This window comes from Balaenoptera physalus (assembly GCF_965194825.1).
Source record: "Balaenoptera physalus genome assembly, chromosome: 4".
Classification (NCBI taxonomy): domain Eukaryota; kingdom Metazoa; phylum Chordata; class Mammalia; order Artiodactyla; family Balaenopteridae; genus Balaenoptera; species Balaenoptera physalus.
The window spans coordinates 65,380,066-65,399,217 of NC_138891.1; the positions used below are offsets into that span (position 1 = coordinate 65,380,066).

At 36.7% G+C, this 19,152-nt stretch overlaps 1 protein-coding gene across 9 annotated transcripts in view; it reads right to left on the bottom strand.

Annotated features, from left to right (window-relative positions):
• TBCCD1 (TBCC domain containing 1) overlaps positions 1-19,152 on the bottom strand; it is a 105,741-nt gene that overhangs the window by 82,680 nt on the left and 3,909 nt on the right. For 4 of the 9 annotated variants that reach the window (XM_082461465.1, XM_082461464.1, XM_082461463.1 and 1 more), the window contains exons 3-7: positions 15,825-15,980; positions 12,467-12,833; positions 10,474-10,660; positions 9,834-10,331; positions 510-576 (exon numbers count right to left, since the gene is read on the bottom strand). In XM_082461465.1, coding sequence (XP_082317591.1) covers positions 510-576; positions 9,834-10,331; positions 10,474-10,660; positions 12,467-12,833; positions 15,825-15,980 — 1,275 coding nt within the window. The other 5 variants (XM_082461467.1, XM_082461468.1, XM_082461471.1 and 2 more) reach the window with 3 other exon arrangements.

Genomic DNA, 19,152 nt, shown 5'->3' on the forward strand with positions numbered 1-19,152 from the left:
TTAAACTAAGTAAGCAATTTTTGGGGGGAAAGGGATAAGAGTAGCTGCTGAATGAAGGGGATATGTAGGATTTAATTCACTTGATTGGTCCATCCGTTTTGGCCATTTAGAATATTAATGGTTGATGCTAAATTTCACAAGACAGATTTTTAATCGAATACTACTCCACATAATCCTCTTATCTGCATGTCTTATTCCTGTGGAAATACAGAGATTAGTTGCTGGAAGGCAGAAATCATGACGATATTTACACATTACATACCTGTACAGTATTCAACATAGTAAGTAACACACATGAAGATAAACCCTTAATAAATTATTTGGTAATTCTGTTAGAACAGAAAATAAAATAAGCATTCCTTAATCTTTTCTTCAATCAATCCCAGCCTTCTAACCACTATCATACTCACCTCCAGGTGAAGAAGCAAAAGCTTTCCTCCATGTTTCTTTCAATGTATCATTAGGTGAAAAAGTGGGTAGGCTAGAAATCAGCGTGACCGTTTACTTACCTTGGTTCCAGCTTTAGACATTTTTGGTGCATAGATTGGTTTCCCCAGTGCCGAAATCCAGGAATAGCTACAGAGAGTTAGAGGCACAGAGACATTTATACTGGGTTGGTTTCAAATCAAACATTTGCTTAGTCAAGAGAATAGGATCCAAAAATTGAGTCAGTCATTTAGAGGCTATTGATGGTTTCTAGAAAAACAATCAGGATTATGAAATAAAGGAAAGCTTCAGTACCCTCTTTAATGCTTACCAAGCCTTGCTGCAGTATAGACTTTGCTGACTCAAGACACCAAAACCCAGCCAAATTTTTCAAAATTAAAAACAAAAAAGTTCCTCTTACTTGGGCAATTTGGTTTTCTAGCAAGCAGCCACCTTGAAATCCCCCATGTCTTTTTTTCTTCAAAAGAACTTGCAGGAAATGAGTCAAAAAAACCACCCTCTAATTCTGAACAGAAGTGAAACATGTTCCAAAGCAATAAAACTGACATGACAACTAAAGGCAATGCATGATCTTGTGTTTGGAAAAAAAGTCAACACAAGTGACATTTTGGGGATAATTAGAAAACTTTAATACAGTCTATGTATTAGGTACTACTACTGTGCCATTGTTAAACAACTTCCTGAATTTAATCATATGTACTATGACTATGTAAGAGAATGTCTGGTTTTAGGAAATACATGCTAATGTATTTAGGAGTTAAGGTCCCAGATGTCTTCAACCTACCCTTAAATTGTTGAGCAAAAATAAAATAGTAACACTATATAGAGGGTTGGTAAAGTGAAAGTGGCAAAATGTTAACAATTGGTGAATCTAGACAAAGGCATGTGGGAATTTACATTCCTGCCACTGTTCCTTAAGTCTGAAATTTTTTCAAAACACACACATACACCCAAGAGTTCTAGTCCACAAGAAAGGGTGCTACAATGTGTAGCCCGAGAGACAGAAAGTTACTGTGGAAATCCTGAATTTGTAAAGGTTTAGATAAGCCTAACTTGCCACCTGCTAGGTGGCATTTCTCAGCCATGATATCATATTGGAACCTGTGTAGGGAACAGTTTTTGGTGCTTAATATACCTCTGATTTTAGGAATGAGATTACATCTTACCGAAACTCAAAGAAACAACAAATCAACTGTTCTCCATTTTAATTTTCCTGGTCAAGTATATTCTTCTCAAAAGCCCAACTTCCTCATCTTTCCCCTTAACAAAGCCTCCGGCAAATATTTTTATAAATGGGATGCCCCTAAAATATATTTTGGTCAGCCAGAAAATGACAAATGTGCCTTGATATGAAGACTGTTGAGTTACAAAGTATTAAGTTATATGCTTAGTTTTCTGAACTTTATAAACTTTAAAGAAAGTATCTAATTAATACCATTAATTTCATTAAACAATAGCAGTTTCCAAAAAGACACTTCTATTATTCCAGTGTTTCTTTATTTGGTAATGCTCTCCTTGCTTGAATTTCATCAAGCAAGTTTAAAATAAAAACTCCAATTATAATTAAAACACATTCTGAGGGTTAATTTTCATTTTAGAAATAAGAGATCAAGCGCTTTTAGATATAATTACTAATTAAATGGCCAAAGAGCATATGAAACAATGTTTATCAGCAATCAGATTCATTAAACTGGTAACTGTTTTCTTTATCTTAAAGAACATAGCTTTCCCATCAAATGTAAACTTTATTTTGATATAACATCACAGAATGACATTGGAAATCTTTTCTAAAATTAAAAGTAAAGTTGTATCTTTTTATTGAAAGGAGAAGATTACTTTTTAGAGTTTGTTTATTGAAAATTTGAAGCAGAAAGTGAAATGAAAAATAAAGATTTTATACAATTTCATTGTTGCATACTTTAAGGACTAAAATATCTTTGCATAAAATCTTTCCTGCTATATTTATACTCCAAAAATCATACTTTCACATTCCAATTCTTTTCTAAAAGGAGTAGTAATTTCCTTTTAAATAGTTACAAAGAACTATAAAACCTATGCTCAATCACTTTAATATTAACATATATACAATGCCTTCATCAACTTTTTCATTTTAGCATCACAAAATGAGCCTTCTGATGTTCTATAAACTATATGTTTATATAATAGAAGTTTAGCTAAAATTCAATGTAAACAGTAGCAAATGACATTGGAAGGAAACTTAAGGAAAGGTCTTCTATAGGAAGAAAAATCCCCAAAGTCTCTTAAGCAGCAAGAGCACCTTCCCAGTTTAGTTTCAACATGTGCACCATCTTGCATTCATCTTCATGTTTCCAGGGCCCTGAATATGAAAAAAACAAAACAAAACAAAAAAACTAACTTTCTATCACCTTCGTGTAAAAACAGGAAAAAATCCTTTTCATAAAATCACATAAATTGGTCAGATGATAATTTAGAGTGATAAAATATGTGAAGTTAAAAGTTAATTACATTCCTTTTTTCTGAGGGTCACATTAGTTCATAATAGAAGAAAAGAAATTCATACATAGACATAAAGTAGCAGGCTGTGGGGTTAGTCTAAAGTAAGATTTTATCCTCTTATAGTTCCCATTTCCTTTGTATAATCTTCATCAGATTTCCAATTCTTAATCTCAGTATTTATTAACTAAATATTGTAAAATTCTTTTTTTATAAAAAGTAATACACACTTTGAAAATGTAAACAATGTATAAACAATAAAGAATAAGTTTACGCAGCTTTGGAAAACAGTTCAGCGGTTCCTCAAAAAGTTAAACATATGATCTTGCAATTCTAATCCTCCGCATAGTATACTGAAGAGAAATAAAAACATCTCTACACAAAAATTTGTACACGAAAGTACATATAGCAGCATTATTCACAATAGCTAACAAGTGGAAGCAACTCAAATGTCCATCAACTGATGAACAAATAAAGTGCGGTATATCCGTACAATGGAATAGTATCCAACCATAAAAAGGAATGATGTACTGACACATGCTACAACATAGATGAACCTTGAAAACATTATGCTAAGTGAAAGAAGGCAGACACAAAGACCACATGTTGTATGATTCCATTTATATGAGATGTCCAGAACTGACAACTCAAGCGACAAACAGTAGGTTAGAGGTTGCCAGGGACCAGGCGGCAGAGGAGATATGGGGAGTTGGAGGAATTGGGAGTGACGGTCAATGTATACGGGCTTTATTTTTAGGGTGATGAAAATGTTCTGGATTTGTTAAATGGTGATGATTGTACAAACTTGTGAATATAATCAAAGCTGCTGAATTCTTCACTTTAAAAAAGTGAAGTTTATGGTATGTGAATATCTCAATAAAAATTAAGAGTAAGTTTTCTCCTACCCTAGACACCCAGTCTCATTCCTCAAAGACAAACACTGCTAACAATTTCTTTATATCCTTTCAGAAATTTTTAAGGCATATAACTAGCATAAAAATATGTGTGATTTATCCCTTTCCTTTTTTCAAACACACGAGGCAACATTTTACGCCCCCTGCCAGCTTTCACCGTCACCCCCTAGAGGTCATTCAGGATCAGCACAGGCAGGTGTGCTTCATTCGTTTCAAAGACGCATTCCGTGGCATGGATGAATCAGTTCATTATTAGGCACCTGCCCTCTAATGGGGAGCATTTGGCTGGTTTCCAGCCCACAGCTATTTCAAACAATGCTGCAATGAACATCTCTTTTATATGTATGTATGTATGTACTTATTTATTTTTTATTGGAGTATAGTTGTTTTACAATGTTGTGTTAGTTTCTGAACATCTCTTTTAAACAGATCTTTACATTCATGAATGTATCTGTAAGATAAATCTAAGAAGTGAAATTGCAAAGTCAAAGAATGTGTGCATTTTTAATTCTGATTTTGTCAAACTATCCTCCAAAAAGGTTGCACAAATTTACACTTTCCCCAGCGGTAAGTGAAATGTCTTATCAGTGTTGTATACTATGTTTTTGATTCTTGTCAGTGTGATAGATGAAAAATAGTATCTTACATTTCTTTAATTTTAAGTGAAAGTGAGCATCTTTGTGTTTGTATCTTTCTGTGAACTACCTATTTATGTCCTTTGTGTTTTTCTATTGTTAGCCTCTAAAGATACTTTAAAATAGCAAAATAAGCTAATTTCTATTAAAAAAAAAAGGAATACTATGTATTTGGATTAAATAACTTCCAATAAATTTGCCTGTATCCATGTTCTCTTCTATTGAATCTGTAGGTCTCCTAGAGTTTAGTATTCAAATCTTCATTTGGATTAATTCTGGTAATTTATTAATGCCCATATGTACAATTAACAAAGATTAGCTAATTTATTAATTGATTTATGTGTGGGATTATGGGAAAGAGGAAAAATGTGTCAGAAAGGGTAAGACTAAAAACCATATATGGGGAAGTATAGAACAGCTGTGGATGGTACAACTTGTGCCAGGCAAGAGACAAAAAAGACAAATTTGGCTATTATATTTGCCCGTAACTCTATAGGCTCCACCTGAATATTTTGCTTGGCCTTCTCACTATAAAATGTAGTATATATGGGTATGTTAAAATCTGTATATGCTGGTGGGAGCGGTGGAAAAAATCAGCAATAGTTGGTAACATAATATTCTGTGTGTTTTTTTGGTATGCTTGTAAGATCTCCCCCAAATAATTTGTTTTAAGTGCTCTCCATTATAAATGCCTACCAGTGTTCTGATGAGGAAGTCTTATCCTGCTGCTTGTTTGGAGCCTGCTGCAGGGGGCACAAGACTGTCCAGCTGCTGACGATGTCCTGTATTAATCAACCACTCATAAAACTTGTTTTCCACAAGTACCTGGAACTGCTTCCTTTGATCCCTAAAATTGCAAAAAGAATGTAGCAATACTAATTCATATTAATTTTACTCCAAGTGATTACAAAATACTTTAATGGGATAAATGTTAAATTATTTCTAGTTATCCACTTGTTCTCTCCGAATAACTGCTCTGTTCAGTTCTATACATTGAATCACCACCACCACCACCAAAAAAAAGATTGGTCAGATACGATTCCCTCTTTGTAAAAACTTATCAGTAATTATATATTTTGTTCTACTGTGGTTATTCACTCAACAGATATTTACTGAGGACCAAGTGATGCTGGGTAGTGTTCTGACTGATGAGGATAAATGTATAAAGAGAAGAGAAATGGCCTCTGCCCGGGCAGGTTTGCACTACATGATTCTAGAGGGCGCCATTCACATTGTGACCTATGTAGTCTGTGCTCCTTGTGGACTGAATATTCTAGTAGGGGAGATAGGTAATAAATAAAATAAATATGTATATGAACTTAAGTAGTTATAAGTGCCTTGGAGAAAAATAGAGCAGAGTAGGGAAATCAAGAGTATCTGGAATGCTAATGTAGAAAAAGGATGGACAGAAGCCTAAGATGACACGTAAGCAGAGATCTGAATGAAGTGATGGATTAAGCAAAATAAATATCTGGAGAACATTCCAGGCAGAGGAAACAAAAAGTGCAAAGGCTCTAAAGTGAGAGAATATTTAACATGTTCAGGATAAGCAAGAGAAGAAAAGCTCCTGACAGCCAGGAGCTAGCTTGGCACCATCAGCTAGGCCTAGGTGTAGCTGGGATCTGACCTGCTGCTCTTCTGTTGAACGTAAATAATCCCATAGCACACCAACAGGAGACAAGGCCACTATGGGACAATGCTAGATCAAGGCAAAAATAAACTCATTCTATAATCATATGTCAGGTCCAGACAAAAAACAAAACCATTTTGTGGTCCACACCACAAAAATGACCGAGCATCACCCTTTCCTGGCTAATGAGTGACCGCTGTTTCTTTACAATTATAGTTTCAGCCCCTTTATTCCTCTCCTCTGTAATATAAAAATTATTACAATACCAAATCATAGAATTACCCTCACTTCCAGATTGCATCCAACCCACAACAAAACCTTGCTTCCTACACCCCTCCCCCAAATCACCTAGCACAGCCAAAATACAATTATCAGTTCTTTTAAACACGCTTTTATGGAGATGAAACTAGTTCTCTCCCTCCTTGTAATGAGTAATAAAATCCAACTTTATTCTACAGATACGTTCCTGGTGGTGTTTGGCTGGACGGCAATGACTAAGTAACACTGTAGTATGGTGGGAGGGAAGTGAATGGGAAAAGAATGGCAGAAAACGAGGGAGAGAGGGCCTGGTAGGTACTGTGAAGGTTTTATATTTTATTCCAAGTATGATGGGGACCCATTAGAGGGGACAGAGCAGGGAAATGACATCATCTAATCACTTTAAAAGGATTGTGTTGGCAGTTTCTTTTCAAATTATTCAATAATTCTTCTGTCTTCCCATGTTCCCAAAGTTAAATTGCATGCTTTTGCTGGTTTCTAGTGTTATCATGGATCTCATCACTTGAATATGCTATGATTCAGAGGCAATATTTATTAAATGCTTACCACATTCCAGATTCCACACATGTGTATAAGCTTTTCATATGTGTAAGAAAATCTAGCCATCTAAATACTAGCAGCATCCAAACAACACAATTGCTTTAAAAGAACGTTCTTCCAATGATCCATTTTTATATCACATCGGTATAATGATTATATTATATATGACAATAGTTCACAGAAAACAGTAAAGACACTAAGAACCCAGGTTCTGGAACCAGGCTGACTAGGTGTGAATCCTGGCTCCTGTGTGACTTTGGATAAATTACTTAAATCTCTCGGTTCCTCAGTTTTCTCATCTGTGATAGGGAACTATTAGGAAGAATAAATGAGTTAATACATAGAAGGTGCTTAGAACAGTACTTGGCACATAGTAAGTGCTCAATACATATTACCTATTATTATGGTCATCAGCACTATTCTGCTAAATTGAGAATGACTGATCTGTAGTATTAGTATCCTGGTGGCTCAATCCATGAGATACAAACCAGGTGGAATGTTTGTAACAGATAACAGCAGTATTACTACAGTGGATTCCCAGGTAAAGCATGAGTTGTGACTGTTATTGATGTTTCTATTTTTGGCAGGTAGCAACTGTTTTAAAGAATCTAAATGCAACTATGTAATTACATATTATATACCTGCTTCCTTAATCCATATGCCACAAGAATGCATCCAGAAAATACCATGGCTGGATCAAGTCTTTTTTCAACAATTTCTCTTACAATGAAGCTAATTCTAACAGGGCAGGTCTCAGATATTGTGGGTAAACAATCTCACCCAGAAGATGTGTCTCACAAACTCATCACTAAGCAGGGTGCCTTACACTCACATTACTACACACGGTACAGCACACACCACTACAGTGTCTTACACACACATCGTTACTATAAGTTATCTTATTAAACTTTTATATCAATCTCATCAGGTAGAAAATATACTTTATATATGATATAGCTAAGAGCCAGACAGGTCAGATGACACATTCAATGTCACACAATAAGTGGCACGATCTGTACTAATTCCTGAGTCAGAGTACTTTCCACTACAATATAGACACAGCTATCCAAAGAACAACACTAATTTTAACATCTAATAAAACCAAGAGATCTAATTAAAATAAGCATTTTTACTTACACATCAAATCACAGTTCTGGATCATCAGAAATAGAAACATTTTTAGAATGGCTAATTTTCCAAGATAATGACAACCAGAAGAAACAACAACAAACAAAAAGACTGATACCAAGCAAATGGAATCCAATTATTAAAGTAATAGTTTTTCTAAGTCTCAAGGACCAAGACATTATCAGAATATAGGACATTTCATGTAAATATCCTCCAGAAGAACTTGATACCCTTTTCTCAAACTAGCTCCAGCTCCCAAATGGACAATGCTGTAGAAGAAGCACCCCTCCATCTTTCAGTACTGTTTCCTCTCCTAATATCTCTAACAAATAAAATTTAATTAAATACCAAAATACTTGTATAGACAATAATTACTTATTCTGAACATCCACTACTTTTAAGTTGTACATGCTATTCTGTCCAGAAGAAAACTGATCAAATGTTTCTAAACTGGGCTCCAATTTTTGGGGTCATCTTTAATCTTCTTGTCTTTTTTACAAAATCTTGCACCAAGTCCAGCCTCCTGTCAAAGTATTTCTGGTCTCCACCCCCATCATCTCCACTCTAGTCCAGTTTCTTAGTCTAGAATATTGTAATATCACCCTGACTTCCCTCTTTCAGATCTAAGCAGAGGATCTTCATATGTGCCAATCACATTTTTTAATCTGCCATAGCATCTAATAAAGTGGTTTGCATATTGTAGGCATTCTATAAATGTTCCCGAATAAATGAAATGGCTTTCATTCCATTGTTCAAAACCCTTTTATGGCTCCTATTACTTAATTCCACTTAAATCTAACCTTTGTTGCCTGATATTCAAGATTCTACATAATCTGGCTCAATCTACCCATCCAAGTTTAAATATCATTATCCATATCCAGAATCGTTTCAGCAACTGATTTCCAGGATACCTGAAGTCTGCTTCTGCTTCCACATCTGCTCCTCTAGTGCTGTTAAAAGTATTCTGCCCAACCCTCACTTCTTCTCCAAACTCTGCTCATTTTTCAAGGTCCAACACAAATTCTATTTTCTCCATAAATCTCTGACCACCCACACTGATGTTTTCTGAATCTTTACATATGGTTTACATATAGCGTGTCCCTGGCTTCCAGAGTTCAGAGATCAAAACCCTTGAAATAAAATTTTGTGGTGGAATAATAAACTATAACCATCTACTATCACAAGCATGTTATTAAAAATAAAATATTTTAGTACCCCCAAAGTAAAAAGTAATTTCAGAATAAAAGACAGTATTCTAAATTGACTAAATTTAGCATTATTTTAAAACTGTATTTATTTTTCACATTTTACCATGGATTAGGAAAACTCTGACAAAAACTGGCATCAGTCCATGGACCAGCATGGACCAGGAGTCCACCGTTGCAAGTCTGCCCGTGGAGTGGTGGAGCCAGGAAACCTGTATTTTCAACAAGCTCTTTGAATGATCCTGATGCACAATGCAGTTTGAGAACCACTAGTATAGTGCAGAGAAGTAAATTAAAAACTAAAACCAATCCATTTATGATTGACCTTATATATGATCTTTCATTCATTTAAGTCTTATATCTGTCAGTTAAACTTAAGCTACTTAAAAGAAAGGAGTCTAATACTTGAGTATCCACTTGCTCCCATCCCCCAACCAAACTGTGCCTGGAATACTGACCTTAGTGAAAGATACACTATGTCTTTTTGATTTCTTTAGCACAATTATAAACATGTGCAGATTAATTTGCTTTCCCATGGAGTTTTACGTAAGACAAATTACTACTTTTAGAAAACACTCACTTTGTCAAACGAGCCTCCTTCACAGTTTTCTGCCAGGTCTGTATCTTTTTCTCTCTTTGACCCAGTGCTTTCTGATATGCAGATGGAAGACCCCCAGGTATCTCTGTTGTGTCCCCTTCCATTTCAAAGGGAATAATAAACACATAGAATTCACACGGTGCTAAGAGTCGGAAGACACTTGTGCTGCTGTTCTCTCTGCACACAATCATGGGATTATCCCAATAGTTAGGCACTGTAGCAAGGCCAGTCCTGGCCATGTGGTCCTCCAGCATTGGGTAATGGGTATGAAAGGGGGCAAAAGTTACTCTCTGGTTCCCAGAGAGAATAAGTGGGCGTGTAGGCGTCAGAATGTGAAAGATGCAACCTGTTGTAGAAGAGATGGACAGACGATGGCAAACAGCAATGACTTTAACATTGTCACAGCTGTGGAGATGAAGAGCAGTCTGTACAGGGCCCAGGATGAAGGTGCTATTCCTGCACTTCTCAATTGTCACAGATCTGAAAAATGAGGTAAATTCCTCTGAATAAGAATATGATAAAAAATATCTGACTACAATATTATTCTCTGATGGCAAATAAAAGGACAAATCCTGGTCCAAAGAAAACGTCACAACATCAAAACACTATGAGGACTGCTTACCGTAAGGGAGACAGCAGATAAACAAAAGTCTCGTTGCAACGATGAATCTTTACATGTGCCCCCACCAGAGTATCTGAGCTCTTGGCCAATGTCTGCTTGTAAACCTGGCTCATCACCACCAGGCGGTGCATCCTAGGGGCCACGTGAGTATTACAAGCAATCTTAGCTCTTTTGGTCGTCCCTTCAACTATTTAAGAAAAATATAAATAAATGAGATTGTTTCAAAGAAAAACAATCAACCATACGAGGTTACACATGTCTACATGTATACATGTCTAAAATTAGACCCATGTGAGGTTTAAAAAAATGTTAGATTTGGGTGTTGGGTATGCTATATTATTCTCTGTGCTTTTCTGTATATTTGCAATATTTCAAATTTTTTTGTTTTAAAAAAAAAAGGTTAAACCTACAATCCATTCAACATTGCCTATAGATCTAAGATTTTTTCATGTCTACCCTTTAACTTAAGTAATGTGCCTAAGGCCATATGGCTAGTAAGTGGCAGAGCTGGCCCAACTCAAATAGTATCTTCTCCAACCAGCCTTAATTTATCATCCCAACTCTTAAATAATCTCTTTAAATTGCCATAATACTAATTCTGAACCCCTCCTAAGTTACTTACCACATCATTCCATGAATTGTATTTGGGTTCACGTCTTTACTCCCAGGATCATTACTAACTGAGAGCACATCTTCCTGTCGAACATGGTGCCTTAAACACAAACTCACCCTCAAGAAATCTGTGCAGGCTGACCTCCTAACACAGTCCCACCATTACATCATTGCCTTCTCAGACTGTACTTCCCAGAAAACCATCAGGATACCCTTGTAAAGAAAATTGGCCAAATGTGGAGAGGTCACATAGTATGCTATTCTTCTTTTAAAACAATTCTTATTGTTTCCTTTTATTAGAAAAGTAATATATGGCTACTGTAGAAAAATTTTAAATACTAGTAGTAAAACAAGATAAAAATTATTTGTAATCCTACTATCTAACATGTTTTTGTATAATCCTAAAAGGTCAGATGTCCTTTTTCCTCCAGTGCCTACCCTAACAACATTTAAAAACTTACTTATATTCTTTTACCAACATCAAGAATTATGTAGTATCTCCTGTATATTTGTAGGAGCCTTACATATCTGAGAATCTGAGCTCACGCTAGAGCAATAGCTTGGTTGCATATAAAATACTTGGATCACTGTAGATGTTGCTCAGCCATTTTCTGGTTTTCAGAATTATAAACATTTGATACGAAACTGATTTTTTTTTTTTACATTTGCACGGAAACTATTTTTTCTTTACCTTTGAAACTCAGAGATTGTGGAAGTATATTCTAGTTTTTTCCCATTAATTTTCCTTGGCCTTAGTACAGGTACCTACTTCTCTTTAAACTTCTATCTGGGCCCCTCTTCTCTTAAAACTTATACCTGGGCCCGAAGAAGTCATACAGTACCTGAACCTGTCCCTTTAGCCATCACTGGACTGTATCAGGAATAGATACATTTGCAACCAAGGTGTAATTCTCTCTACTATGAATTTAAATTTCCAATTTAGAAATAGCTAGTCTGCTTGTGTCTGTGTAGCTAAAAAAGAACCTCATCTTTACACCAACTCTATGAGGTTGTAACTATGGAATGGCCAGTTTCTGGTAAGGTGCATAGAAAATAGGAAAGCTTCAAGCAAATAAGCATATGAGAGTGAGAGGGGGAAAAGAGTCAGAAAAGAGAAGAGCAGAGCAAAGAAATGGACCGACCGAAGTTGGAGTTTCTACTAACTGCAACCAAAACAACCTGGACTAATAAATCAACTCTCTCAGACTGTGGCAGCCTTGAGAAAAAGTCATATACAAAAGAGATGTTCCCTTTCTCTGTTTTATAGTAGCAATATTTTTTAGGTCTTCCACAAAAGACATGTGATCATTAATACACCAGAAAACACTAGGTTCCTTAACCTGTCATTCAATTTAATATAGATTAAAATATTAATAAATACCTTGGTGAGCCCAAGCCAATTTCTTCCCAGACTTGAGGCAAGCAGATGTACCAAATGGATTCCCAGTTAAACAGGCTCTCAACCAGGCTTCCAGCTTGTAGAAAGAAAAGGCCTTAGAGGTCTTTGAGAAGCCACTTTCTGCATGCAGTGGTTGCCACAGTGCAAGTTCATAAAGTGGATATATCTTCCTGGCTCCACTCACTGTACCTTCAATAAGAAAGCTGAGTGCTACAACAGCTTCTCGAGAGACTAGACTACTATGGGTCGAATGAAATGATGCAGTGAGTTGTTCTGGATCTACAAGCAGTTCAAGGAGATCTGACAGATGATCACAGACAAAAGCTTGGTGACTGTAATCATTCCAGTTCTAAAAAATATCAAAAGAAAGCACTTTTAACAGAACAATGAGATTGAAACTCATTGTTTCAACAGAACAGTAAGACCTGAGACTTTTATATTTTAATTATTTTGTATTTATACTTTGCCTCATCCTCCCAAAAGCATTTAAAGTGGCTATATAAACCTTATAAAGATTTTCTGTGCACGTAATAGGTATAAACAGATTCTCTCTCTACCTTAGATAATTCAAAAGTAATACTAGTAGCTAACCCTCAGTGTGTGCCAAGCACTGTTATACAAAATTTAACATATTTAAAACTAGCAACAGTCTTAGGACAGATGCTATTACCATGCCCATTCTACAGATGAAGAAATGGAGATACAAAAAGGTTAAGAAACTTGCCCAAGGTCACACCGCTAGTATTAAATAGTCTAAAAATGTCAGATCAAACATAAAAATAACCGCCTCAGACATTCATTTCATGAAGCACTAGGTTTCTTTTTAATTTACCTTTTCAAATTACAGAAGGAATTTCAAAATCTAATGAAACAAGGCAACTGATCTTACAGTAACCAGATTTAAGAGAAGTTATAACCTTGGGGGCTTCCCTGGTGGCGCAGTGGTTAAGAATCCGCCTGCCAATGCAGGGGACACGGGTTCGAGCCCTGGTCCAGGAAGATCCCACATGCCGTGAAGCAACTAAGCCCGTGCACCACAACTACTGAGCCTGCGCTCTAGAGCCCGTGAGCCACAAATACTGAGCCTGCGTGCTGCAACTACTGAAGCCCGTGTGCCTAGAGCCTGTGCTCCGCAACAAGAGAAGCCACCACAATGAGAAGCCTGCGCACAGCAATGAAGAGTAGCCCCGCTTGCCGCAACTAGAGAAAGCCCACACGCAGTGACGAGACCCAACGCAGCTAAAAATAAATATAAATAAAATAAATAAATTTAAAAAAAAAGAGAAGTTATAACCTTGGGAATAAGCTTTGAGTTGGCAGACGTACGAATAACTTGGCTTATTCATTTGACAGATATGTGATATGAGCAGTGTTAAGTGATGAATTATGCAAACTAAATAAGACATAGTTCCTGTCCCCAAGGAATTCAGCAACTATGTAGTGAAATGACAATATAAACAAATAACTATAACACAATGGGATGAGACCTATAGCAGAGATCTGTAAGATGTTCTATGAGCATGAGAAGAACAAAGAACTCCATTTGGGGAAAACAAATCTTAGTGGAGCGCTGTTTGAATAGATTATTGATTGATGCCAGTAGTTATGCAAACAGATCAGGGAAAAAAGCATTCTAGGCCTAGGGAACAGCAACCAAAGGCCCATAGGAGTAAAATCACCTGCTGTGTTCAGAGAAATGGAAGTTCTGGGTGGGGTGTAGGTGGGTGTAGGGAGCATGCTGGGAAGTGGCAGGTAGAGGTAAAATGGTAGGCAGGGACCATTCACGAAAGGCTCTGTATGAAATACTAAGATATCTGGACTTTATTTTGTGTGCCAGAGACAAAATAAACTATTTTGTAAATAGCTATACCATTTTTCTCTTTAATAAACTCTCATCTGGACGCCAAAGAGCATTTCAAAGCAGAGCTGTCCACAGCCTCACCTGCTCTTCCTCCCTCTTGCTGCATCTCCCTCCCCCACGGTAAGTAGGCCTAAGAAGGCTCCAAACAGTACAAGATGAAAACAACAATGACAATGAGAATTCACTGATGGAGTTCTGACAGGAGATGGATACAACGGATCTGTATTTTAGAAAGTCCAGTGTAGTAGGTGGGCTATAGATTAAAAGCAGGGTGACCAAGTAGGATCTAATTATAGAAATCAAAGCAAAAAAAAAAAAAGAAAAATGACATTAGGGCCTATATAGCGGAAGAAGAAGGATAATTTTTTTTTTGGCTGCACCTCGAGGCTTGCAGGATCTTAGTTCCCTGACCAGGGATCGAACCCAGGCCCCCAGCAGTGAGAGCACCGAGTCCCAACCACTGGACCGCCAGGGAATTCCCAAAAAAAGGACAAAATTTTAAAGAGTTATTTTGAAGGCAGAATCAGTAAGACTTGACAACTAACTAGGTATGGGTGGTGATAGAGAGAGCATGGGTGGCTGGTGGTAACCTTCACTGGAACGGGGAATACAAGATAATTCAAGTGAAGGGAGATTCTACTGTAGTGACATACAGTCATCTCCCAAACTGAAGTACAGGGAGACCTCATCAGAACTGGAACTGGAAAGCCATCTTGAACCTGGTTCTCTCTCAGGTCTCTCTGCATGTTTGCTCCATTCTCTTCTTTTTCTCAGAGTTGCTAATCCCTCATAACCCCAGGTCACTCACAGATGTGGTAGCTATTCTGGTCCCAACGCCACATGAGCTACCAGCAAATACCTATCACCAACTGGGTAATTTCTTCAATCCCTGGGGTACTGATTGGGCCAGATCATCATTTCAAATCAGACCAATTTCAAATACATACCTAGGAATCGGTTATGCTAGTCCAGTGTCCATCCCTGGTCCAATCAGTTGCTGGGAGAGGTCATGCAATAGCACTAACTAAAGTCACCATATACTGGTGCTTACGATACAACAAGTCTCGTGCTATATATTACTGAATTCTCACAGCCATTCAGAAATAGGCATTATCATCTCCATTTAGAGAAAAGAAGCCAAGCTAGAGAAGTTAACTGAGTTGCCTACAATCATGCGAAATCAAATTCATTAACATTTGCAAAAATGGGAATGCTAGTGAGAGTAGAGTGAACGATTTGCCTGAAAATTATCTAAGTGATTTTTGTGTCGTTGAAGGAACTGAAATCAGTTCTCTATCTTGATTAAGACTGCACATATTGATTTTGTTTTATAATTAGGAAAAGAAAGAAAAAACAAAACAAATCAAGCCAACAAATCTCTGGCTTATATAAGTAATTCAAAGTAATTTTTAATGAAGGCAAACTGTCTCCCTCACAAATTGTCCCTTTCAGAGAAAGAGATCATAATTTAAACAGTACCTTATTATGACAACTGGATTTTTCAGTCAGGTCAGGAGACTGAGATCTGTGTCTGGTACTAGGCCACTCTTCTCCAATCAAAGATGTCCTCAGGGAGACCTTGTTTAACTGTTGTATATATAAGAAGAGCAGAAACTGTAGGGTGTCCACTGAAAGCTGTCCAAGAAGAAAATAAATGATGAACACATGTCTTAAAACAACATCAACCACTATTAGATATAGTAACTAAGTAAACATAGTAAAAGAAATTCACAACAGTGTGCTGATCCTAAGAATACAAATGTGGAAATGTTGCTAGCATTGGATATGTATGTCTCTGATACCCAGATGTAGGAGTTTCTAAAACTAATTAAACTGGAGTCACTTACTTTCTCAGAAAGCTATGTAGCATCTATGGCCATAGTCACTCTCTCCCAAAACTGATGAAGTGGAAAGCATGAAGTACATACTTTTTTAAAGTATATTATTTCAGAAGTTTAAAATTACAGTTAAAAAACAACAACTTAGTAATCTGAATGAACAAATAGATGAAAGAAAGGAAGAAGGAAATTTAATCAAGACACAGAGGTTAGTTTAACCTGATCACAAACTTATCAAGAAAGTTCAGGATATCAGTGCAACACCTGAAATTGTACGTAATTCTTTGGTGTATATGCATTTTGTGGGGGAGTAGGCCTCAGGTTCTCATCAAATTCTTAAAAGGGTGTTTGACTTAAAAGAAAAATACTACTGGTCTGACAGATGTTAAGTTATTTCTTGTTTGAAGAAGGGTGTGGTTTGAAGCTCAGGATTTGAAGCTCATGATTATCCTCATACACCCATTCCCATACACACACAAGAGAGGCAAAAAAGTGAAGTAATACATCTGGGACTACAGCTATATTCACCCTGACTCCCAACATGGCTAAAAATCAGTATGCCTAGGGAACTTAAAAACATGGACTCTCAGGATCACCTAAACCTACCAATTCAATCAGCTGTCAGTGTGGAACCTCATGAATCTATATATTTAAAAAATTTTTACTTTCTTAATTAAACTTTTTGACGTAACTGCAGTTTCACATGCAGCTGCAAGAACAGAGAGATCCCATGTACTTTTTATCCAGTTTCCCATCTTGTAAAACTATCATACAACAGCACAGCCAGGGTATTGACACGGATACAGTCAGGGTACAGAACACTTCCATCCACGCAAGGTTCCTTCATGTTGCCCTTTTATAGTCTTTTATTCATGTGGCAATCCAACACAGGGCATCTGGTTGGACGAGTCTCTAGGCTGCTGTCATCTAAGCAATGACTCAGGGATCTAGGCATCTTCTGTCTTTTGGAGCCACTGTTATACTAGTGGCTCCACTTCCCACCCTACCTCACCCCTTCTTTAGCCCCTAACCACTGATCTGTTCTCTATCTCCATAATTTTGTCATTTCAAGAATGTTACATAAATGGGATCATATAGTATGTCACCTCTTGGGATTGACTTTTTTCACTCAAAATAATTCCCTGATTTTATACATACTTCTATTTAACAATTATTTGTTATATTATCATTATTCCTTCATATACCTGCCTCTCCATGAGACTGTAAGATCTTTCTCTTTTTCATTTTTATATTCCTAGTAACTAGCATAGAAACTAGTACATAGTAAGCACTCAAAAAAATTGGAGCTTCTTGAAGGTTTTATTCATCTCTGTATATACAGCACCCACTACTGTACCTAGCACATAGTAGGCACTCAATAAATGTTTAATTAATGAAACCTATAATGCCCTTCTCCTCCTGGTTGCTTGCCAAACTTTTTTTCAATCTCCAAAACCTTGTTTAGATATTACACCATGTGGTAGAGACGGGCTAGATGTTAACGAAATGCCTTTCCTTCCTGAGCACACAATTAGATGGCATTTCCCAGCCTCCTCTGAAGTTACATATGGCATAACTGGGTTAGTCAATGGAATGTGGGTGGGTTTACATATACCGCTTTTAAGCCTCCCGAAAACTATCCCAAAGAAATGGAAGTGAAGGACTCAGGCCCTAGTGGGAATGGCTGTGGCAAACTGTATTTTATTTGCAATTGTTCACTTCCTCATCCTCCAAGAGGCTTACACGGCCCTTCCCATGGCCATGGGATTTCCCTGCCTCCTGTGAGGTAGTTTACCTCCCATCTTATTAATTTCAGGCATGGACATGTGACAAAGCTTTTGGCCAATGGAACAAAAGTAGTTGTAGTTTATGTCACATCTGAGCAAAAGTTTTAAGAGGCATCAAGACTTTTCTCCTGTTCTGTTGCTCTTCCCTTCTATCCCAAGAATAGACATGACCTACACAGAAGCTGTTTCTTCAGCCTGAGTCTCCAAAAGGGCAGACACATAGAGCCACAGCCTGGAAAAGAGCCATAGCTAAGGTGCAGCCTAAATGTAAAATAAGCAAGAAATAAACCTTAGTTACTGTAAGCCACTGAAATTTCATTTTTGTTTGCTTTTAACCTAGTATAACAGTGGCTCCAAAAGACAGAAGATGGCTAGATCCCTGAGTCATTGCTTAGATGACAGCAGCCTAGAGACTCATCCAACCAGATGCCCTATGTTGGACTGCTACATGAATAAGAAATAAACTGTTATTGCAGCAAGCCACTAAAATGCTGGGATCACCTATTACTGTAATAGCCTACCCTGATTAATATACTTTCTCTGTGAAGTCTTTCCTTATCACCAGAATTAATCATTCTCTTCTCTATTCTATTTCTGTACTTTATGCATACTTTTATTGTACATTCCATACTATTAAATAGCACTTTTTAAACTATAGTCGATTTACAATATTGTGTTAGCTTCAGGTGTACAGCAAAGTGATTAGGTTATACATATATACATATGTAATATATCTATATTCTTTTTTTTTTATTCTTTTCCATTATAGTGTATTACAAGATATTGAATATAGTTCCCTGTGCTATACAGCAGATCCTTGTTGTTTATCTATCTTATATATGGTAGTTTGCATCTGTTAACCCCATACTCCTAAATTATCACTCCCCCTCTTCCCCTTTGGTAACCACAAGTTTGTTTTCTATGTCTGTGAGTCTGTTTCGGTTTTGTAAATAAGTTCATTTGTACTATTTTTTAGATCCACATATAAGAGATATAATATAATATTTGTCTTTCTCTGTCTTACTTCACTTAGTATGATCATCTTTAGGTCCATCCATGTTGCTGCAAATGGCATTATTTCATTCTTTTTTATGGCTGAGTAATATTCCATTATATATATATACATACATATATATATCACATATATATATCAAAATATATCACATCTTCTTTATCCATTCA